General features: G+C 36.7%; 1 protein-coding gene across 2 annotated transcripts; it reads right to left on the bottom strand.

Moving 5' to 3' along the window:
- Positions 1-245: 245 nt before the first annotated feature.
- LOC142342855 (uncharacterized) lies at positions 246-25,043 on the bottom strand. 2 transcript variants are annotated; one of them, XM_075394486.1, is made up of 4 exons: positions 23,489-25,043; positions 14,009-14,405; positions 13,107-13,543; positions 246-2,655 (listed from the first exon to the last, which is right to left on the bottom strand). In XM_075394486.1, exons 1-4 carry the CDS (start codon positions 25,038-25,040, stop codon positions 1,205-1,207), a joined length of 3,837 nt encoding a protein of 1,278 aa, XP_075250601.1. In that variant the 5' UTR covers positions 25,041-25,043; the 3' UTR covers positions 246-1,204. The 2 variants fall into 2 exon arrangements, with proteins under 2 accessions (XP_075250601.1, XP_075250602.1); XM_075394487.1 differs by having other exon boundaries at positions 246-2,643.
- Between the last annotated feature and the right edge of the window lie 661 nt (positions 25,044-25,704).

Here is a 25,704-nt window from a genome sequence, read left to right as displayed (position 1 = left end):
TATACTTTTTCTTGTTTCCATCAGCCGCTAACATCAAAAGCCCACAAATATTTCATCTGTTAAGTCAAATTAAAGGTCAACTCTGTCACTAGCCTATTGTCGTTGACAACCATGACACCGCGAGCAGATCGTTCGACGTACAGAAATTTAATCATTTGGCACCAGCTTTATACTGGTTTTTGTCCCCCTAACTTACCAAAACACCCCCCCAGCAAGTCGTGATGTTGACTTTGGGATACAGTGGTATGGGGTTAGAGCTCTATAAATTACATAGGGCATTAAGCATTAGTCATTCCCCAAAAAATTTATGACTAAAGACTAAATACTCAAAAGGTATGACGAAAGACAAAAATGACTCGATGCAATACAACAGATGAAAAACTGGAGGCTCTAGAAACAGCAAGTTGGAAGATCAGAAAGTTGACGAATCAGATACTATGCTGGAAACTATACGACCGCAAAACATCAAATGTAGCCAATTGTACTCAAAACAAGTAAATAATACAAGTCAAATGTTGCATTTTGAGTTGATTTTGAAACATTGCAGGATTTCAAAATCAGCACATTTTTGCATTACAAATCAGACAAATAGTTAAATGAGTTATTTGTCACATACACCACCACTGCTGAAAGCAGCATTATATAGCACTACGCGTATAAGTCACTCAACACTTTTAGCTTTAGGTGAAACTAACTTGAAGCATGACAAAAAAATAGCTCAATGGTTGGTTCGTTTAAGAAGAGGAGTCGAGTCGTTTGCTGTTTTTCTGAAGTTGAAATGAGAAGGGAGCTAAGCTTGTTTGATGCAGTAACAATTAAGGGTACAAGATTCGAAAGCAGAAATAGGCAAATAAATAATAGACAACTTTTAATTGCTTCTACAACGAAACACTTAATACGAACACACAGGCACACACCAACAGATCAGTTTGTGTCATAAATTTTCCATATTCTTTTTGATATTTCTCGGTCAGTAACTTGGCCGGATAATCATGTAGTTGTTATACAAATCAACACCAACTATAGACAATAATCCCTCACGACTACATAATAACGTCTGATCAATAACTGAAGTACACAAAACGTACAGCTGATATAGTTGACAGGATCCTGATCCAAAAAGGTACTACGATACGACAAAAGCTATTAGTGTGAAGTACTGACCTGTAATAAAGGAAGTGATTAAACAACTATAACTCCTCAGTTAAGCATTACTGGGCAGATTTGTCGAAGTTGGGTTTAGCGATGGCGTAGAATTGTGTGGTGGTGTCTGTTTTTTGGCACTTTGAAATTGGTGGTTCGAGTCTGTCTGGTGCCTGAAGAGGTTCTGTATTGATAAACTTGTGTCATGACTACTGCTCTCATAGGATAACGTCATTACATTGTTCTCTTGTGACGTCGACGTCTCGGCCTCAAGTCGGTCTTCAGAATCCTTAGAGTTCAGGGTCAAATACTGCTGACCTTGTTCTCCTCGTTGCAGTCCTAAATTTATATTGGAAGGAACTGACACTGAAGAACTAATCTGAGACACTGGATTATCTTCTGCTCCAGAGAATGATGAGATGATGGTGTTGTTTTCAGAGGTGTTGTTGAAATTTTGAAAAGAGGAAGGGGGGTTGTTTCTTTTTGCATTGTTACTCGAGGATACAGTTTGCCCGGCGATAGATGATGAATTGCTCAAACCCGTTTTTAGGGATAGGGGAGGTAAATTGCTGTTTGATTGTAGCGATAAATCAGGCATGAGTCCAAGGTTGCCGTTGCTTTCATCATGAGGATCAGCGAGCCTAGGGTGGACATTATTGCTAGCATTGACATTGTTGCTGTAACTACTGCTGCTTTGCGGTAGGTCCCCATTAGCACCAATCAGGGCTGCGTCCCCGCTAGCTTGAGGCAGTGAAGTGTAATAAGTAGAGCTAAGGTTCTCGCCGTTTCCGCTGCCAGAAACTGGACCATCGGAGTTACATTGCAGCTGCTCGCTCAAGTTGGCACCTTCGCTTAGCGTACTCTCGGAGTTATCGTTTTTGGTAACATGCCCACCAGTGCCACGTGTTTTCCGGGTATAGGTATTCATGGCGATGTTATTGGTGTAGTCGCCGAGGGGTTGGGTAAGGTTGAGGGTAGAAGAGGGTGATGATGTCGGAACTGGGTGATGAGGTTGATGCTGCTGATACTGGTTTTGATGCCTAGGGGGTATCCTCGAGTTATGATGATTTTGCTGGGAATTGAAAAAAGGATGCTGGGATTGTTGTTGAATAATTAGTTGATGGCCGTTTCCAGCGGTCGAGATTTGAGGTACCACAACATTGCTCAAATTATTTCCAACAGTGTTCAGATCTCCATTGTCAACACCGCCGTTGAATAAGACACCTGGCAGAAGTGAAACTGCACCTTGATGCTGAGTGTTTGGGCCCTGGCTGGGGTTCAGCTTGTTCTGCTGCTGGGCTGAACTCACAACCAGAGGCGAGTTGGCACTTCGATGATAGTTTGAATGTCCTCCAGAGTTGTTCATATAACCGCGGTTGAAGTGACTCCGATTGTTTTTCCTGTTTCCCCCGTAGTTGCCCCCTCCACCACCACCTCCTCCACTGGCAAGATTGGCTATGGAGTTATTGTTGTTGTGAGGTCCAACTTGCTGATAGCCGCCTTGTAACAAACCTAAAATCTCAGTTGAGAATGTCAATGATTGTATGGGAGGGACAATATGTTCACTTAGGGGCTTCACTTAACGCTATTAGAGGTTAAAAATACATCTATTAGGATTTAAAGTGAAAAATGGGAGTTCTGGCGCATTTTTCATTTAACTCAGTAGTAAACTGCCGCTAATTGAGTCCAGCTTAAATTGTGAATGAGAGAACAACTTAGATTGCGCAAAGAACTCAAAAATTGCGCAAAGAACTCAAAAATCAATTGATGTAAAAACATATAGACAAAAAGTTTCAATAAAACATAGCCGGTAGCATATTGGGAAAAAAATCAGAGAATAGAAAACAAAAGTACACTGTCAAATGACACACCTGAAATATTTTGAACAAAATCTGACAGAACTTTCCACGTTCATTGTTAAAAACAAGGGGAATGACAGTTGATGTGCTGCGTACAGTAAGTGTTTCAACCTATTAAACATAACTGGCAGATTGCTAGAAAATAGACGCAATAGCATCGTAGATCAGCAGTTTTAAAAAGATAGTAAAAGAAACTGACCACAAAATAAACTTCTTTTTGAAATGCTGAGATGTTATATTTTGATAACGTAATGCTGCTACTATTGGCTGCATTCAGAGACCCTTCAATTAGAGTGACACGCACTCACTTGACCTTATCTCTTTGATAAAGGTTAAAAAGTCATTTCAGCGTGAGGAAGTAATTTTCCAGATTCAGCTAAGTCACGTGCAACTAATAATTGAAACAAAAAAGGGAAAAAACACTTCGCTAAGAGAAAAAATGACGTCACGGACGCAATTCAGTTGAAAGTGCATAAATGAAGGAACAAAAGGCAGATTTGAAGTGATTGTGACGTCATGATCGTATTAAAATCCTGTCGACGAAAAAAAAACATAGCAGGACAAATCCTGAACAGAATACCAAGAATAGAATCAACTAATGACCCAACAATTGAAATGTTTACAGCAACATTACACTAAGACAGCCAGTAAAACCCCTAACCCTATATGCCCAAGAGAACAAATCTAATAATTAGATTTTTTTTCTGCCAAGATTTTTCAGAATAATGACTGTACGCGTGCTTCGAATCAGTACATAATACAACCTTGAGTTATTCAAAGACAGATGAAGCAAAAAGGCAAACATCTCGACTTGGCAAAAAGTACTTGAGGAAGTCAGTGACCTCAAAGCAGCAAAACCACATAACTACTTGCCAAATCCTTAGGCGCAGCATAGCCTAAAACTTTACGAGTCACAAGATACCTTTTAGGAGATCAATATAACTCAAAAACCGGAAACAGAACTATAAATGAAGACAAGATTAGCAGAATCAAACATTTAGAAAATAAATTGTATGTCCGTGAATGACAACGCTGGCAAAAAATGGATCCAACGAACTGATTAAAATCAAACAGCACTAGAAGGCTCAAAAAGTTTGTTCTTTTCGGGACTAAGCAACAAAATCTCAATACGTAAGACGAAATAAATAACTTTTATTTTTCGAAGATTAAATTTCAACATTTCAATCAAAAATGTCAGCGCTTGTATGTGATGAACAATAGGTTCACTTAGGGGCTTTAATTAACGCTATCAGAGGTTATAAATACATCTATTAGTATTTAAAGTGAAAAACGTAACAAATTTTGGCGCATTTTTTATTTAACTCAGTTGTGCTCTGCCGCTAATTGAGTCCAGCTTAAATTCGGAATGAGCAAACAACTTAGATTGCACAGAAAACTCAAAAATCAACTGATGTAAAAACATCTAGACAAAAATTTTCATTAAAATATAGCCGGTAGCATACTGGAAAAAATCGAAGCATAAAAAGACAAACGTACACTGTCAAATGACACACTTGAATTATTTTGAACAAAATGGGACAGAAGTTTCCACGTTCGTTGTTAAAAACAGGGGGAATGGCTAATGCGGTGCTTCGTACAGTAAGTGTTTCAACCTATTAAACATAAATGGCAGATTGCCAGAAAATAAACGCAATAGCTCGTAGATCTGCAGTTTACAAAAAGATAGTAAAAGAAACTGACCAAAAACACTTCTTTTTGAAATGCTGAGATGTTATATTTTGATAACGTACGGCTGCTTCTATTGGTTGCATTCAGAGACCCTTCAATTAGAGTGACACGCACTCACTTAACCTTATCTCCATGATAAAAATTTAAAAGTCAATTTCAGAGCGAGGAAGACATTTTCGAGATTCAGGTAAGTCAAATGTGACCGAAAATTGAAACACAAAAAGAAAAAGACGTCACGGATCAATTCAGTTCAAAGTGCATGGACGAAGGAACACGACGCAGATTTAAAGTGATTGTGGCGTCATATGGTCGTAAAAATCCTGTCGACGAAAAAAAACATAGCAGGACAAATCCTGAATACAATACAAAGAACAGAATCAAATATTGACCCAAAATTATACTTAGACGGTCAACAAAACTCCTAAAAATGTTGGCAAAGAAACAAATCTAATAATTACAAATTTTCCTTCAAAATACTGTTTTCAGAATCCAGGAAAAAACAATTTAAGAAAAATATTACTGCACGCGTGCTTCGAATCAGTACATTGTACAAACTTGTGTTAATCAAAGACAGATAAAGCAAAAAGGCCAAAATTGGCAAAAATCGACTTGGCAAAAAGTACATGAGGGAGTCAGTGGCGTGAAAGTAGCAAAACCACATAACTACTTGCCAAATCCTTGGGCGCAGCATAGCCTAAAACTTTACGAGTCACAAGAGACCTCATTGGAGATCAAATGACTGAAAAACTGGCAACAGAAATATAAATGAAGACACGATTAGCAAAAGCAAACATTTCGAAACAAATTGTATATCCGTGAATGAAAACGTTGGCAAAAAATGGCGCAGCACTAGAAGGCCCATAACAGTTTGTTCTTTTCGGGACTAAGCAATAAAACCTCAAAACACAAACACGTAAAACCAATGAATCAACTTTTTTTTTGCGAAAACCAGGTCTCAAAATCTTTGTTGAAATATTTCTGGAAAAAAATGGCAGTCAAAGTCATAGAAAGAATTGACTTTAAACTGAAATAATTGTATTAGTTAAAAGAGTTTATAATTGCAACTTATGAGACCTTTCTCTAATGAAATTAATTGATAAGCCAACAAATGCCTTCAAAACTCAAAAAACCAAAACAATTTTGAAAGCAAATAGTGTAAAAACTATACGCTTTACCTAATATACTTTATTAGGATATTTTTTCCTCTTTAGTAACCAATACTACTGTCATTAATGATACTAGGTAACATTTTATGACAAATAGTGTCAAAGTAAAAAAAAGAATTACCTACTTGTCGTTGAGATTAATGAATCGCAAGTAGGTACCATTAGAACACATATGTCAAACTCATCAGTCAAACTGCCGCACGTGACAAGAAAAGTGGCTTTCAAAAACCTAATATTAGAGCAAATGCCAACCTCTCGCTCCACTTTATAAAGGTACTTCGAAAAAAATCACGCTTCAAACCTAATCGCTTTTTCACTTCCTTTACTACTCGAAAATAATTAAGATCACTAATTTAATTTGACTTCTCACTGACAGCAAAGTCGAAAAAAGTTTTATCAGATCTTAAAAAAAACAAGAGAAGGCCAAAAAAGCCTCATCTATCGCTTTGCGGCTAATAGACGATCATTTATTCCAAGCGGGTATGAGGGAAGAGGGGACAAAAAGGGACTAACTTCAAATCCACACTAGAACAGAAAGAAGAGAGTGTCTACAAAACTACAGTAAAGAATTGAAAAAAAGCTTTGCTCTCCGTTCCTTAAACAAACAATGCCAAAAAGCACCGATTAGTAAGTTTGACTTCTAAGTCTTATCAGAAATTTCGACGCAAAGGAAAGCAGAGTGAAAACTTTTTTAAAATATATTTTTTTAAAAATCCTGTTCAACGTACTTACTTTTTGAGGGATCAAATGCACTAAACGAACACTCGATTTTTGATACTGCTCTATAAACTATTTTTTAGCTTCCAAGCAGCTAGCTGCGCAGAGCTGTATTGCTATTCTCTTGGTTTTTATTTTTGTCTTCAAAACTGACGCTTTTTTTCATTTGAAATTATTTATCGCCGCGAAGCTCAAAAGGCTCCTTTTGATCACCTGTTCATGCCACTTTTCAGATGTTTATGTTCACGACATCCTTTCTCGAAGTGAGTTGTTAACCAGATTGCGTGATAGTATTCTATCATAAATGATTTACCTCACCCTCGAAAAATAAAATTAGGATGATTTAGGATTACTACAGCCCGAACATGGCAAAGACTATGTAATGAGCAGTGCTCAAATAAAATTGGCAACTTAGGCTAAAAAAATGAATTAGGCTTTATAAGTTGAACCCTTAATGGATGAACTCGAATTTGCAGCTAAATTCCACGTCTGCCGGATATTTTCGCTCAAAATCCGACAAACATTTAAAAAATGCAAATCAGACCAGAAATTTTTCATACATTTTTTAACCAAGAAAACAGCTCCGAAAAACTTTAAATTTGACCTTATCTCTTTGAATTAAAGTAAAAAGTCAATTTCAAAGTGAGGAAGTCATTTTTGAGAGTGAGGTAAGTCAAGTGTGACCAAAAATTTGATCACGCGAATGAACCAAAAAATTCGCTCCACTAAGAGCGAAAAATGACGTCACGCATGCAATTCAGTTGAAATAACATGAACGAATGAACACAAAGTGGCTGTGACGTCATATGGTCGTAACAAAAATCATGACGAAATAAAAAAACATAGCCGGAAGAATTCCGGAAGCGACTCGAAGCCTAAAAACTTCGCTAACAAAACCGTAATTGCAGCGAAAGCCACTACCTTTTGTATTTAAACATTAACTCACTACCTCTCCTGGTCTGCTATAAAAATTGGTGAAACTTAGACCACTGTCAACAAGAGAAACAAAATGCAGCAAAATTTTATATTATTGAAAACGTTTGGTAACGTTAAAAAATCCAAAATAATTAAGGTGGTCAAAAACCTGATAGTCTAAAAAAGCTGGCAAGGTTATCAATAGCCCTCAAATAATTCATGCTTCTAATCTGAAAAAGATCGCGAAAGCAAACGGTAGATAATAATCTTAGAAACATTAAATCTTTTCAAAAACGAAAGCTCCAATTTAAGAATCAGAAAACACCTATAATTACACTTCTAATCACTGCGATTAAGACAAAAAACAACACACATACTGTTCCTTTTTGTACATAAGCTAGACAACATGATTTCATACTAAATGAAAAACAAAATTCATCATAGAAAAGACATAAGCAGCAGAAAATATTCAAAGGCAAAAATTCGTTTTAATTATTACCAAGGCCGGAATAAAGCTGCAGTAAATAGCCATAAGTGGAAATTTTGGAAGAAGCTGGCTATCAAACTCTCAGTACCGCCTTTTGTTGAATGAAATCAATTGCACACCAAAGAAATGACGAAAATCTAAGAAAAAGCTGAAATCGTTCATTTTTTACAAATGAAATCAATATACCGAAAATAAATTTAGGTGCCAGGACAAAGCTAGAATGAAACTAACTAGAATGTGAAGAATATGGTCACAAAGCAAGGAACACCGCAACAAAAAGACTTTCTTAATTTTTGAAAGTTAAAAATCAATTTAAAAAATTCAAGAAAAACGAATACATTTCATTGTTCAACATTCAAGACAGAGAAAAGGTAACTAATCATCCGATACAAAGATCTATCCTCCTGAAGAGATCAAAAAATAGGAACAAGCAGAATTCATAAATAAGAAACATTGAAACATTTTGCAAGAAAATAGTCAAAGAACTTTAAGTTAAGACCGCATTTATGAAAAAGTTTTCACTGTTTTCTCAAAACTTAACGCCAAAAAACGATTCTATTTTTATTGAAACGAAATTCAAGTCCCTCATGATGTACAAGACTACTTCTAGCATTTACAACCAAAACACAAACGAAAAACTGACGAAAATCGGAAAAAACTACCAAAATCGGATTAGCATATGTACAATTTTACGGAACAAAATTACATCGAGGTAGAAAGAGGCGTTGAGTATAGGAATTATCAAAGAGAAATTGTCATATTAATTGATTATTGACAAAAAGACGGTTAAAAGATCCAAAAAAGAAGAAATTGAAAAAAGCCAAAAATTAATTAAAAAATCAAGAATTATAAGCCAATTTTCAACTTTAAACGCATTTTCAGGCTCTGCAAAACACTGTGGCAACAATTTCCGAGGTTGAAATTTCAATATAGTATCCAATAAAATTTATTTCTACAAAGAACGAAATTAAAAGCAAAAAAATGGGGCCACTTAGACGAAAAAACGGCTAAAAACGGTAATCTATACGTGCAAGTCAGTCAAAAACTACTTTTCAAAGTCAAAAAGTCATTCACTCAACGCAGCGCATGATAAAAGAACTTCTATCGCTTAGCGAAAATCTGTTCACCAAGACAACTTTTCTCACTTTCGCTTTTAGGTAAAATGCCGCGTGAACAAATCTACTTCCTGTAAAAAAAAAACATAGCCGGAAAAATCCCGGAAGCAACTCGAAACATCAAAACTTCACAAAAAACGTAATTGCAACTGAAGCCATTACCTTTTGTATTAAACCATTAACTAGTTACTTCCCCAGGTCTGATCTAAATTTTGGTGAAATTGAAACAGCTGTCACCAAGAGAAACAAAAGGTCGCAAAATTTTATATTATGAAAAGCGTTTGTTCAAAAAGTTAAAATTCCGAAATAATTAGGATGGCCAAAAACCTGATAGGCTGAAATAACTGACAGGGCTAATAATTTCCCTCAAATAATTCTTGATTCCAATCTCAAAAAGTTCGCGAAAGAAAACGGCAGATAATCATCTTAGAAACTGAGTTAAATTTTTCAAAACAGAATGCTCAAAATTAAGAACCAGAAAACCCCTACAATTAGATTTCAAATCACTTCAATTCAGACAAAAACAACACAAATTTCTTCCTTGTTGTATATATTCTATACATGATTTCATACTAATTCAAAAATAAAATTAATAAGCAACAGTATAAAATTCAAAGGCAAAAAATTGTTTAAAAACAATACCAGGGCCGGAAGAAAATTGCACTAAATAATAATAAGCTAAAATTTTGAAAAAGGCTATCCAAAAAACTCTCAGTACTGCCTTATGTTGAATGAAATCAATTGCAAACCGAAGAAATGACGAAAATCTTGAAAAAAAGTTGAAAAAATCTTGAGAAAAAGTTGAAATAATTCAATTTTTTATCATTTAAAAAAATCAATATAACGAATATAAACGTGAGTGTCAGGACGAAGCTAGAATGGTAAGCTAGAATGTAAAGAATATGAGCACAATGTAAGGAACATCGTAACAAAAAGATCAATTCTTGATTTTTGAAAGTTAAATTACAAATTAAAAAAAAACAAGAAACACGAAAACAATTCAGTCTTCAGCATTCGAGACATAGAAAAGACAACGAGTCATCCGAAACAAAGATGCATCCTCCTAAACAGAAAAAAAGAGATAGCTGAATTCAAACATACGAAACATTTTGCAAAAAAAGGGTCAAAAATTTTTGAGACTGCAGTTATGAAAAAAATTTAACTTCTTTTCAAAAACATAACGCAGAAAAAGGTTGGTTTTTATTGAAACGAAATTAAAATCCCTCAAGTTGCACAAAAAGACTTTCCAGTAATTAAAACCAAAATTCGAACAAAAAACTGAGGAAAATTAAAAAAAAACTACCAAAATCGGATTAGCGTATGTACAATTTTATAAAGCGAAGTTACATCGAGGTAGAAAGAGGCGTTGATTATATGAATTATCAAAAGAAAGTTGCCATATTAACCGATTTTTGAGAAAAAAGACTGCCGAAAGATCTAAAAATGAAGAAATTAATAGAAAAAAAGCCTAAAATCAATTAAAAATCAAGAAATATGTGCCAATTTTGAACTTAAAACGCATTTTCAGGCTCTGCAAAACAATGTGTTATCAATTTCCGAGATTTACATTTCAATATATCATCGACTAAAAATTATTTCCACAAAAAACCAAATTGCAAGCAAAAAACTTGGCTATTTAGACGAAAAAACGGCTAAAAACGGTTATCTATATGTGCCATTCAGTCAAAAACTACTTTTCAAAGTCAAAAAGTCATTCACTAAACACAGCACATGATCAAAAAGCTTCTCTCGCTCAGAAAAAATTAGTTCACACGGCAATTTTACTCACTTTATTTTTTAGGTCAGAACATCGTCTGAACGAATAGTGCTTCCGGTAAAAAAAAACCTTAAGACCATAGCCGGAAGAATTCCGGAAGCGGCACGAAGCGTAAAAACTAGACAAAAACCCTAATTGCAGCTGAAAACATTACCTTTTTTTAATAAACCATAAACTCATTACTACCCCCCCCCCCCGGTCTGATCTAAAAATTGGTGAAATTTAAACCACTGTCACCAAGAGAAACAAAATGCCGCAAAAATATTTATTATTGAAAACGTTTGGTAAGCATAAGTGCAAAATAATTAGGATACTCAAAAAACTGACAGTCTCAAAAAACTGACAGGGCTATCAACTTCCCTCAAATAATTCATGATTCTAATCTCAAAAAGATCGCTAAAGCAAACGGCAGATAAAAATAACTAAAAAAACTAAATTAAATTTTTCAAAAATAATGCTCAAAGTTAAGAATCAGAAAACTACAACAGTTAGATTTCTCATCACTGCAATTTACACAAAACCAACGTATACTTTTTTCTTCTTGTATGTATGCTAGACAACATGATTTCGAACTAATTCAAAAATTAAAATAATCATAGAAAAGCAACAGAGTATTATTTAAAGGCAGAAAATTGTTCCAGAACAATACCAAGGTCGGAAAAAAATACAAAAAGTAGTAAATGGAAATTCTGGAAAAAGCCTTCTAGTAAACTCTTAGTACTGCCTTATGTTGAATGAAATCAATTGCAACCCCAAGAAATAACGAAAATCTTGAAAAGAAGTTGAAAAAATCTTGAGAAAAAGTTGAAACAATTCAATTTTTTATCAACTAAAAAAATCAATCATTCAATTTGTTAATAACTGAAAAAATCAATATAACCAGTATAAATGTAGGTGCCAGGACAGAGCTAGAATGATACAAGCTAGAATGTGAACAATATGGACACAATGTAAGGAACACCGTAACAAAGACTAATTCTTGATTTTTGAAAGTTCAAATCAAAGTTTAAAAGTTGTGAAAGTTTACAACTTTCACAACTCTTACAATCAAACTCTTTCACAACTCTTACAATCAAATTTAAAAAAACAAGAAGAACTAACACCATTTCATTTTTCAGCATTCGAGACATTGAAAAGACAACAATTCATCGGAGACAAAAATCTATCCTCCTGAACAGATCAAAAAAACGAAAAAGCAGAAATCAAACATACGAAACATTGAAACATTTTGCAAAAAAAAGGTCAAAAAATTTTTAGGACTGCATTTATTTAAAAAATTAACTATTTTTCAAAAATTTAACGCTAAAAAATTTATTGAAACGAAATTAAAGCCCCTCCCCTCAAGTTGCACAAAAAGCATATTTCTAGTAATTAAAATCAAAATACAGACAAAAAACTGAGAAAAATAGGAAACAAACTACCAAAATCGGATAAGCATGTACAATTTTATAAAAACAAATTACATCGAGGTAAAAAGAGGCACTGAGTATATGAATTGTCAACGGGAAGTTGTCATATTGACTGACTTTTGACAAAAAGACGGCTAAAAGATCCAAAAATGAAGAAAATAATAGGAAAAAAGTCACGAATTAATTAAAAAATCAAGAAATTTATGCCAATTTTGAACTTGAAACGCGTTTTCAGGCTCTGCAAAACACTGTGCTATTAATTTCCAAGGTTTACATTTCAATATAGCACCGAATAAAAATCATTTCTACAAAAAACCAAATTAAAAGCAAAAAAATGGGCCACTTAGACGAAAAACGGCTAAAAACGGTTTTCTATATGTGCCATTCAGTCAAAAACTACTTTTCAAAGTCAAAAAGTCATTCACTAAACGCAGCGCATGATCAAAAAACTTCTCTCGCTCAGAAAAAATTAGTTCACACGGCAATTTTTCTCACTTTCGCTTTTAGGTCAAAACAGCGTCTGAACGAATAGTACTTCCGGTAAAAAAAAACCTTAAGAAAACCAATACTCCTCTTCGAGTCGTAAAAACCAATACTCCTCTTCGAGTCGTAATAAAAAACCGAGAGAAAACCAATACTCCTCTTCGAGTCGTAAAAAACCAAGAGAAGTCCAATAATAGCGCCACCTATCGCTGTGCGGCTATTAATAAAAGCACATAATCACCTTCGATTCGTATGAAAACCAGAGTATACTACTAATGATTGATCCTTAAAAACACGACTACAATGATTGCGTCTAACTTCCTTCCGGTGCAATTAATCAATCTACCTTGTCGTCTTGACCAATTGTGATGTCTAGGTCTGTTGTATCGTTCCTGATTCTGATGTGATTGCTTGTTTCCTTCCATTGGGAAGTTACCCTGCTGATTGTTCAAGTATCTGGGAGCAGGTTGGTGCTGGTGAGAGGTTACGTTCGGGCCCGAGTTCATACCCCCGTTAGCATTAGCGACTGAGATTGCTTGACGTTTCTCGTCGCGATTTCGATAATTTCCATGGAACTCAGAGCTCCGTTTGTTGACCACCCCGTTCATAACATTAGAGTTGGCCATACTGACAGCGATACTAAGAGGCACTTGATGATGGTTTTCATTGGAACCATAGCTGTAGCTACTCGACTGTTCGGCCCCGTTTCCCGAGTTCTCCGAGTCGCTGGCCGTTGATTGAGCGCTACTTGAGTTATTGGAAGCACCGCCAGTCACACTGCTTCTGCATAAAACATAATTCTACTTTATCAATTAGCATATGTCAACAAAAATTGTTAGAAGCTGCACACACCAGCGCTTTTCTGGCGGCATATTTTTTGGCGTATCTACCGAATTTTCCCGACTTCATTTTACCAACAGCGCAATTTTCTTTTATATCGCACTGTTTTTGAAAGAGTTTTCGTGTAGCTTAAGGAATTTAAGATATGCCCGAAAGGCCAATGGGCATTTTTACTACAAGAAGTAGCATAGATAAGGACGCAACTTTGAAAGTGGATCCGAAAAAATCTTAACAATCCGGAAATTCCAGCTGTCATTACATCTCTGACAAATCATCAGAAATTATAGAAACCCAAAATTTACATAGAACCGAAAAGCTGAAGCTTAAGGTGCAAGAATACCATATTCAAACTGATATTTACGGATATTTTAATAGTTTTCGCCTATAATTGACAAGGAATATACAAACCCGTTGGCTGAGGTAGATAGAGCTGTGAAGGTAGCCGGGGCACTGACCACCGTAGTGGAGGGGTGGGTAGTCAGAACACCACCGGACTGAAGGAGGGAGAGATTGGGAAAGGGTATGATTCCCTGAGGACAAGAAGGGGAGGGTCCCACAACATTAGACACTGCAGCGTGCTGCTGCGCTTGTTGTGCAAGTTTCATCATTTGCAGGCACTTTTCATCGTATTGTGTATAAAAGTAAGGATTGTAATGTTTATCGTAGTTTGTAAAGTAAGGCGCAAATGGAGGTGCCTCATCTGCTGTGACGAAGCCTTTCCATTTATCATTAATCCAGTGACGGTAGTCCTGGGTTTCTTCGTTGATTTCGATTATTTTGCTAAGGAAGCTATTCACTGTGGAACCTAAATACAAGATGGTTTTTGTATTTTCCTTACAGTTCGGTTGCCAGAGGGGTACGGAGAACCTATGTGTCATGCACTAAAAATTACAGCCTCTCAATAAAAAATGGACCACCAGTGAAACCTGAAATAAACAGAAAAACACAAAAGATCAAAAGTACTAATTACAAACAAGAAAGCTCACATAAGTATTCTAAACACAGGAAGAGCATAGTGTGAGCAGAAAAGTGGGTAAAAGAGGGCTGTACATATGTATTACAGTTAGTTATAGCCTATTTTCATTTATTTTGGAAGCAAGTACCAATGTATGAAGTTTGAATTACCAACTAGACCAAATCCGTTCCTCAATGATTGAGCTCTCTCTCAAAGCGCAATTATCAACATCTGGCTCCCCAACTTGAGAGAACTCACATCTATTATGAGATCCACGCAACACACTGTGTTTAGTGCCACGAATGTAAATTGCAGCGAATATTACTCAATTCTCACCATTTTTAAATAAAATTTACCCTGACCCATTTTCACACAATTATTGCCTAATTTACCCAATTTTCAACAAAATTACCCAAATTCCCCCAATTTCCAAAAATCTCCAGACGTTGAGTAACATCCCAAGATTCTGGCAAGTCACTTTGCTTTGTTTATTTCCGTTTCGTACCTATGGTCTCTAGCTTGGTGAGTCCATTGGTTGTTCTTAATATGTTCAGTGTACTTTATACAACTCAGAAATTGAACGCTTGTCGGTAAGGTATGACGAAAACACCCTGACACGGAGAAACTCAAAACTAGATTGTATGTGAATTTCAAAATCTGATTTCTAACTCCATATTAAGCCTGCGCTTGAAATTCGAAATTTGATTCTTTTATTTTTGATTCTTTACTAAGCTTAGAGAAAACAATGGAAGTGAAATAAAGGTTCTAGTCAACAAGACTTAGAGTTTTGCTTGTAACCTAATTTGACAAAAAAAACCAAAAAACCAAAGTCGAGCTCACGCGTATAAACAAGATTTGAGTTTTAAAGAATAGTAATGGGTAGGGTTGCTAGATTGGTGACAGTTCCTAAACCCCAATCACTGCCAAAAGAAAATAGGTTTCAAAAAATAAAGTTGTCTCGCAATGACAACCCTGAATTGGTATAAATTTAATCGAAAATTAACAATTATTCTGGAGAATAAAATAAAGTAGTGAGGCAACTTAGATTGGTTCCGCCTAATTTTCAAACAAAAATTGGGAAAATTTTGTGTTCTTAGGCAGAACCAATCAGTAAAAATTAAGTATATAGAACTTAAAAATCTTGCTCGTAACCACGAGGAAAACAAACGTACGCTGCGTGTCGAAATGGCCACTTCGACGGAAACCACTGGTATGCTTTTGCCGGAAACTTTCAATGGCACGGGAGATATCGCATATACCACTCAATTTGTGTTAGTAAGTTATTTGCAAAACTGGCTGGCTCTTTTAAAAATGCTATGGTAATCCTGAGTTGGATGCTGATGGCAATCAGCTATACACTGATAAGATCAGATTTTTCCATAAAGGTTGAGAGCTGGTTCAATAGAACACTATCACTCGCTGGACAATGATACAAGAAACGATTACAAAAGCCTTAGTGATGCTTTTTGAGAAACAATATCTAGAATCTCCGAGGAGTTTTTCCGAGCAGCTCTAAGAGAACGAATTCGAGGTGAGTGAGAAAGTTACGGAACTCCTGACGGATTTAAAACTTCCTGCTAAGAAAGCATATCCTGATGACTCTGAGGAGATTAGAGAACATTTCGTTATTCAAGCTTTGTGGAAAGATTGTTTGATCAAAAAGTTTGATTAGAAATAAAAAAAAATTGCTTACAATTAGAAATTAGACATCCATGAGCGCTGCTCCAACAAAAGCCGTGAATTTAGATTCAATATATAGATTAGATCCCAGACCATGGTGGCGTTGGTACAGAAACAGGTTGCTTCAAAAACAGGCACTCAAGGGGTAAGATCAATTGATAAACTGATAAATCGAATGGATTCGATGATTGAAGAAAATGACTGTCAGTCAAATTAACTCCAAACATAAAATAGACTCTAGGCGACAAAATAGACCATATGGGCCCGAATAAAATTCACAACCACCGAGAGAGGGGTTTTCTCGAAATCAATTTAACTCTAGGGAGCGACAGAATAGGACAAATCGAAGGAACAAAACGGTTCCTCGCCAGTAGCGTTCTGCAGAAACTCTCCTTCTAGGTCACCTTGCAGACCTTCTAATTCATCTCGTTCGCTAAGCGTCGGTGGACGCGTTCACTTTAATAAATACATTGTCTGCTTTCAATGCCATCTTAAGGGGCATACTAAAACTGCTTGTCGCAAATGTTGGTAATGTGGTTTTAGTTCTCATACAAGAAGAAACTGAACAAACAAAAACGTAATAAATTGAGATAAAGTATTTTGTCTTATTGAGTTTACTAAATGACACAACTGGATCCAATATATGCGATTCAATCCCTGATCACCCGTCTTAAAATTTTGAATATCCTCTTCACCGCTCTAATAGATTCCGGTGCCGGTATCAGTGATATACGAAATCGACTATGAAGAGGACGGATTTCTCCCTCGCGTGCTTGGAATCATCTGACATACACGCCGCCTTTGTGAACCGAGTGCCGCTGTCTTTCGTGGGACAGACTCGCTGATTGTGGGAATGGTTTTACGGCAGCGCAAAAGCTGGCTGGAACTTTCTACGCTGCTGTTGATATAAGTGTCCCAGTAAACTCAGGAGTGGATTTGAGTCGTCAGCACAAATACAAACTATCTTTTTGGGCAAGTTAAATATGAAGGAGTTCTAGAATAAGTAAGTCCGTCCACTATTACGCCGAGCGGATTCAACGGAAATTCGGTAAACGTTAATGCTATAGGTGCTTCCGCCAAGAAGCGAACGTCTTGTTTTATGTAGGCCTACGTCGCACCAGATATAACTCAAACCTAACCTGTGTTGCTGAGGCGAACAAATTGTGTTGATTTAATTCGTTTGGTTGAACGATTAGACAAACAGTGAGATTAACTTAATTCATCAGTGCTCGCGTATATAAAGTTTAAGTTCGAATCCCGAATCCCATAAATAGCAACATCACTTTGTAAGCTAATCAAAGAAGTGCAGCGTTAATTAAGACACCTGAGAATTGTATCGTTCGTTCAATAAAACTCCCCAAACAGGCGTTCGGCCATCTTTAGAGGCAATCTTTGTAGAGGTCTTTCAAAACCTTAACATGGAACAGCGGCTGGTGGCTCAACGACTATGAGCCATACTCACATCCTTGCACGAGAAAAAAAAGATCTGGGAAGATGTGATTTACAAAAACTTCAAATCAATCTTTAACAGGATGCTCAACCGAGTAGAACTCCATATAAAACCATGAACCCAACAAAACGGAAAGCTCTCAAAGATTTTCGTTGACGATTTCCTCTCGTATGATCTTATAGAACCGAACAATTCGGAATGATCAGCCCCCACAGACTTAGTTCCAGAGAAAGACGCCAGCTACTGATTGATAGATTATAGTAAGCTGAACGCTCAGAGTGTTAAAATATCTTGACAATTAACACGGATTTAGGATATTCAAGTAAGCTTACAAGGTAGCTGTCATTCTTCAAACCTGGATCTAGGAACAGGTTTCCATCAAATTCAATATGAAGAAGATCAAAATCTGACTTCCTTTATAACACATTTTGGTCTGTATCAATGGAAACGAATGCCAATGAGGCTTTGTAAAACACGTGGGGCATCTCAAAGGTTAATGGAACTGGTGTTATAAGGTTTAACTTACGAAACTGTACTGGTGTACATTGATGATATAATTGTTTATGGCAGGTCGTTTGAGGAACATGTTAAGAGCCTAGCTACTTCTCTGGGTAGAATAGAAGAGGCAAATCTTAAAAAATAGCTTTCAAAAAGTAAACTTTTCCAAAATTCTATCCAATTTCTTGGTCACATCATTTCCAAGGATGGAATTCGACCGGATCATGCTAAAATAGCAGCCGCTAACGCAAACACTATACAGAAAACATTGAGGCAGGTGCGCGCATTTTTAAGATTAACAGGATTTTACCAAAAATTCATTCCCAATATTGGTTAAACGGAGAAGCTTCTGTACAACTCATTGAACAAAAAGAACAACTTAATTAGACGGAAGATCGCAAAAAAGCGTTGGAGTATTTGCAAAAGCATTACTGAATGCTACGAATTTCGGCTTTCAAACGGAGACCGATCCTTTTGTTTTGTGTTCAAATTCGTCTCTCAGGTATAAAAGCTGTGCTTTCTGAGAGCCAAGGTGGTCAACCAAAAGTTATTATGCTAGTAAAACATTACAGAAAAGACAGCATAATTACTCAGCAACAAATCGAAAATTATAAGGTCTTGTTTACTTTACGCATTACGTTTGAGAACACCTTGTTGCTCGCAAATTTGAAGTAAAAACTGATCACTGGCCTCTCGTTTGGCTGTACTCATTTGCTGTACATTTCAAAGAACCCAATGGCTTGGTAGCTAGATGGATTTAAAAATTTAATTAATTTGACTTTGAAATCAAACACCGAACAGGAGCACAAATAGTACATGCTGATGCTTTGCAACATACTATCAACAATGTGTTAGCCGTTGAGTTAGAACCCCCAGTAGAGCTCGAAATTGCTTTTGCTAAGTCACAGGACGATGACTACACCTTGCGAAACGTGCGTAATTGGTTGTTCCCTCAAAATAGGCCTCAAAGAACTTTTTGGGAGCCGACAGATCTAATAGAGTACTGGCAACATTTCAATCATTGATTTTGCCTACCGCCTGTGTTTATCGCGAGATTATAGACACAGCTGCTTCAGTTCAAATAGAGCAAGTTTTTTTTCCAATAACAGAAGTGTTCAAATTTTAACTATGTTCCGTAATTATAGAGCCGCTGGTCATTTCGGGGCTGCTAAAACCCTGCAGCGGTTTGATAAACGTATCTATTGGCCTGGTGACCATGTTGACGCTTGGTTCACAAGTTGTGATTGATGTCAAAAACGGAAGTGTCCGAAACAAAAATATCGGGTTTCCATGTTGATTTGACATGGCTCGCTTCACAACTACTTTATCATATAGCTTGCGATATCCTAGGTCCGTTGTCCATCAGCAAAGGCCCTAAATATTTCATGATAGCTGATATAATTCTCTCGGTGGCTCGAGGCAATTCCTCTACAAGATATTAAACCAATTACTATCTGTGATTCTCTGATTGATGCATAGATATCCCAGTTTAAAGTCCTGGAGTATATTCACAAGAACAATGGTGTCAAATTGATTTCCAGACTTTACAAGAATGTTTGTCATAAATTGGGAAATGAGCCGACGTACTCCACGCCCTATCATGCACCATGAAACGACAAAATTGAGCAAATAAATGGAATGCTAGAGGAAGGCTTGACTATATATTGAAGAAAATCAAACTCAGTGGTCTAGGTTATTACAAGGAATAATGATGGCCTACAGGTCAACCGTTCATGAATCAACTGGTCAGTCACCTTTCTGAATTATGTCTGCACATGAAATGAGAAAACCCATTCACTTTCCATTTACGAACACCAAGTAATTTTCAATCGGCAGTTCACGATAAATTGGTTCACAACAACACTTTTTCAATATATACGTTCAAAATGTGCTTTGGAGCAAGGTGAACGACTAATTTTTCATTTAAAAAAATACGGCGCCTCATACGGAGACCAAAATCTTGTGTTGGTGCACTCACCAGTTGTGAAAGCAGGTCAAAGAAGCTCAAAAGCCACTGGATGGGAACTTATGTCATCACGAAAAAAGTTAACGATGTAAATTTCAGAGTACAAAATGTTGATGGCATTCATGAGGAAAGAAGGCAGAAACAAGAACAACAACAACAACAGCAGCAGTAGCAACAACAACAACCGATCGCTTGGCGAGATCCTAAACAGCCCGATTGCATCTAATGACTCGGCGCCATTGTTCAGCCACGTACTTGGATGTTGGGCCGAGGAAGTCGAGAAAACTAGGGGTCCTTTAGAGGCCGATATTCCCAGTTTATGCATGCCGCTTTATGTAGAGACACCGGAAACACTTGGCCCGGTGCCAACAAAAACTCCGCCGTTTCCGTTCCTACAAATAACGAAACAACGATGGAAAAATCCTCGGCGCGCCTCTTTAACCCGCGGACTTAACAGCAACAAACGCTGCATCCTTTAAAAAGGACAATACAGATGAAGAATTGATGTGCTAGTATAGAATTCCCAAGAAAATAAAATGTACCTAAAAAAAGCCAGGTCAAAAGGAAAAATTACTTTCCGGAAAAGGTAGAAATCAAGCCTGAGCTAAAAGAAAGAATGATTGTCTTCAGTCTCACGGACAACTCACCCTTGTTAACACAGAAGAACCTTTGTGGGGAAATTTAGTTACTACAAAATGATCCGAAATCCAGAATGAGAAACCATCGAGAGCTAGTACTTTTAAATGGATGATTCCACACACCAAAACAGGCTAGAGCCTTAAGAAGTGAAATATCAAATCTTAAAGATAGAGAATTTGTCATGCAAATTTAATCAAGAATTTAATCAGGAGCTTTGGTCAGCCGAAAAAGAGAAGCGATTAAAGGCCGAAAATGAACAATTGAAAACGCGGATAAAGGATGCAAGGTCAAAAACACAAAACAAAGACGAGGAAAGATTTAAAGCCTTAACTACAAATGGAGTTGAATAAAGAAGAAACAGAAAAACGACTGGCTAAGAAAAGAGAAACAATACAAGACAGGAGTCTGCTAAAATTAACTGCAAGCAAAAAAAGGCAGTCGGAAATGCTTTAAACCGAAACCGACAGTATCTACTCGGCAGTAGTTACTGCAGATAAGTAGAAAAAAGAAATCAAGTTCAACAGAAAAAATAAAGGAGGCCGGCATCAAGTCAATTGTCGTCGTCTTCCTGCGAAAATAAATATTTCGCAATCAACATTTTCATGAATGTTGGCAACTCTTCCAGAGCCCATTCCTCAATTCCATTAAATGAAAATTTAAGCGAATACCACTCAAATTCAACCGAAACACCCATTTCTTAAACAAAAACTACCCAATGACGCATTTTTACACCCAAACTGTCCCAATTTATAAGACTCCAGCACTTGTGTAACAACCCAAGATTCTGGTAAGTCTTTTCGCTTTGTTAATTGCTCTTTCTTATATATGGTTTCTAGCTTGGTAATTAAGAGCTGATTGGTCGTGCTAAATAAGTACAGTGTACTTTATACAAGTCAGAAATTGAACGCATGTCGGTCAGATACGGCGCCAGCCCCCGAGACGCAAAAACTGTCTAAATCAAATTTTATGTAAATTTCAATATCGCTTCTGATTTCTGTTATTAAGCCGGTGCTTGAAATTTAATTCTTTCATTTTCGATTCTTTATTAAACTTTTGAGTGGAATGAATTACCTATGCAATAAGACTTGGAGATTTTGCTGACAACCCCTTTTGATAAAAGCCAAGTCGAGCTCAGGCATACAAAAGAGATTTGAGTTTTAAAGAATAGTAACAAGTTAAAGAATAGTGTTCCAGGCTTGCAAAGATTTAAAAAAATAATAAATTCTTTATCTTAATTACAACAAAGAAATCTAAGGTGATCCCATTATTGTAATTATTACATCATAATTACATCATAATAACAAGTGTGTTGGATTTACAAGATAGAGCTGTCGAATTTCCTTGAGCAAGAACAACGGAACTTTCAATAAACATTAACTGCTTCAAACTACCCATAAAAAACAGAAGCATTTTTTAATGAATTCCTCGGGAAAAAGTTTTTCTAAGAAGATTTTTGTTGAATGGTTTTTTATCAAAATTGTGACTGTTCAAAGACGTAACTGATCAATTGATAATTCACACAAAAATTTAGTTTCTATTTCGAAATATTTTACAAAAATTTATACTCAAAGAAATTTATTTCTCTAATTATTTGAAAAATTTAGTTTCTTCCAAATTTTTTAGGTAAAAGGATTTTTTTGAAAATTTTTGTTTGCTTAATTAATTTTTGAATTAAAAAGGTCGTTCTTCGACATGTCTTTTCAACTTTCTAACGATAAAACTCATTTCGATCATGAGTCTTTTTTAAAAATGAGTTTATTAATGTAAAAGGATCTATTTTTTAGTAAAATGTCGTTTGTTTAACTAATTTTGAATTTAAAATGTCGTAAATCGACACGTCTTTTCAGATGTCGAACAATAAAACTCAACTCTTTCATGGATCTTTTTAAAATGTCAGTTTTTTAATGTAAAACGATTAATTGAAAAATGATCTTTCATTGTAAAATTCAGCATTCATTGAAGGAAATTCAGCATTCATAAAAGGATCTCTTTGAAAAATGTGAGTTTGCTGAGTTAATTTTAAAAACGAAAATGTCGTTCTAAACAAACTTTTTAACAAAAAGAGTATTTTTCCGAAGTTTTCTCGAAATGTAATTTGTTCGCGTATTCACGTGACTTCTAAATGACTACGGTGTTTGAAGGGTAGAAGACATGTTCTCGAAACATGCTGAGAGGTTTTCTTAAAAAATCAGAAGCCTCCGATCTACTTCTCTTTGACCGACTTAACTCTCTGTCCGATCCGGAAAAATAAAAAATGATCTTTATGAGTAAAATTTTAACACATGATGAATTGATGAAGAAAATCTAGATTTTCTAACAAACAATGACAGAATAAAGTTTGAAACTGAACTGGTTGTACTCAGAGCAACATTCTATTGATAACCACTATTATGACAATTATATGGTTCAAAGATACGGTACTATGATGCATTGTATGCTGTCAGATTCGAATGCGGACATTCTTGCCACGCACAGAATCATGCGAGCCTTCTTGTTATACACTCCGGTAACTTGAACTGATGATATCTGCTCAGAGAATTGCGTAATGACGTTTTCTCTGTCATTATTCACTTTTCGTTTCATAATAACCCATTAATGCTACTCTCCTTTGGATTACTAAAATTCTCAAAAAATATTTCCTTTCGACATCCAAAGGACTGAATAGAATAGATGAAAAGTCAATTTATTGGTTGTCCTTACCGGTAAGAGAAGTCACAGCTCTCATCAACGTGTAATATGCATACTCGAAAGCATCCTTCACAATTTGCGCAGCCCACGACACTTTTCCAATGTCGTTCTCCTTGTCCAGCGGATCCTCAATGGACAGAAAAGGAGCATCCTGTCTCTCCTTCCTTGGCACGTACGATCCTCCGTCATTCACCCGAATGCCCGCTCTCAAGTAATTCATGTTCTTCCCGTACAGTTCAAAAAACTCAATCAACAACACACCATAATTCACGTCAGCACTCTTACAGCCTTCAGCTCTAGGATGAAGCTGTAAAAAGCTGACCACCATCAAAATGAGACTGTAAGAACTCAAGCCTCCCTGATAGACTTCGTTCAGATCACGTTGCAGCAGAAACTGCTTCAAAACCAACACCAAATGCGGTAAGGGTGGAAACTTCCGCACAAACTCACAGACCAGTTTGGCACTATTGCTCGCGTTCACGATATTCACACTTATATCAACACGTACATTGGTTATTCGGTCAGTTAATTTAATGATCGGTACAACAGCATGTGGTAACACTTTCGCTCCGTTATCACTGCAGACATTATCCGCTTTGAGCTGCTTCTCAAGCAGCGACAACCACTTCGCAATATCTTGAGCACTAACATTGGACACCATAATACTCAAATCAATGTCACTTGTTGGCAAATATAATCCAGATTTGTAGCTTCCATAAACTTCAACATAACCAGCCGGCCATACTTTGTTCACAGCGTTTTGGACACGTTTCACGACCTCGCTGCGCATTGTACACTCAGCTTCAGTGGGACAAATCCAATTAAAGAAATCGTGGATCTCTTCGTGAAGACCAACAACTGTCGCCGGGTACGTTTTACCTTCTTGGATCCAGGGAGTCTTGCTAAAATTAAGTTTTTCTTTCCCAGGAGACAATCTAATATCCAAATTGCCAGGACAATTTTTCGGCTCCAAAATTCTCCGAATAGCCATTTCACCGTTCAAAAACTCACGATCAGAGCGGTAATCTCGCCGAGACGCAGCTTTGTTTTTCATCATCAAGTCCAAATCGTCCTTTACCAAACTAGGAATCAAGCCGGCCGAAGTAGTGATTCCGTTGATGCCTTTCGACCCACTACAACTGCTATTGTTAGAGCTATAATTCTTGTTCGACACACGTTTAGTTTTCGGTAACGAGTCATGAGCTAGGAATTCTTCCGATATTATACTTTCACTTCTGTCACTTTTGCTGCCGATTGTTATTAGAACATTATCGGATGCGAAAGCAGAGGTTCCGGTGAAAGATGATTCGGCGTTTTCCTCCTCGTCGTGTTCGTTCAAGCTCGATTGTGATTGGTCAAGACCTCCTGTTGCTGCGTTGTTCTCATTGGACGACGCCTGGTGCTGGTGGCCGAGCATAGTGTTATGGACGGCAGTAAGCACAGGTGCGCTGGAGACGTTTTTCAGAGACGGAGGGGCGGTGTTGGCAGCCTTGGTACTTTGGAAGATTTCATTCCAAACTAGGGCCGCTTGGCCGACCTCTCCTGAACAAGCAAACAGGTCCATTTCAGAACTGAAAAATTAATACTTCATTTAATGTAAACAGAGCAAGCTAGTTCGTACAGCTAGTTCTGACCTGCATCAAATCCAGCCTTTGAGTGTTAAGATTAAATAGGTAAAGCGAATACCGACTACCGTAGAAAGAATTGCTCTTGAAAGACAGATGCGAGGGTTCGGCTTTGGTTCCAGCTGGCTTTAGCTTAGGGAGGCCAGCCACACTGAGTAAGAGGAGGGTATATAAGCCTCTAATGGGAATTCTGCCTCATCGGCAGATCCATCCGTTCACATTCGTAGAGCCAACAAAGGTTCAAAGAGAGCTAAAGACACTTGAGGCGAAAAAAAGTATTATGGAGCAAATTATCAAAACTGTAAAGCAAAAATTTTGCATAATCAAAGACAACAATAATTGCCGCAAATTTCGTGGGAGAGCAATTAAAAACTATATCAAAAAGAGTTATTGATCTTAGTACACAATGTAGACAATTGCTCAGTTACCATGCAGATCTGATACCTGAAGTATCTGATATCACTCAACAGACACACGGAAAGACAATTAGAGAAAAACCGTTGAATTTATTTTCATGAGAACTGACCTGCATAAAATTAAGATGCCTCCCCTCGACAACCACACTTTCACTATTCAAACTAGCACTATTTAAAGATTGAACAT

This window comes from Convolutriloba macropyga, chromosome 7 (assembly GCF_964194025.1).
Source record: "Convolutriloba macropyga chromosome 7, txConMacr16.3, whole genome shotgun sequence".
In the NCBI taxonomy this organism is placed as follows: Eukaryota; Metazoa; Xenacoelomorpha; order Acoela; family Convolutidae; genus Convolutriloba; species Convolutriloba macropyga.
Note: the sequence above shows the minus strand (reverse complement) of the source record. Positions and strands in the feature narration are given on the sequence as shown.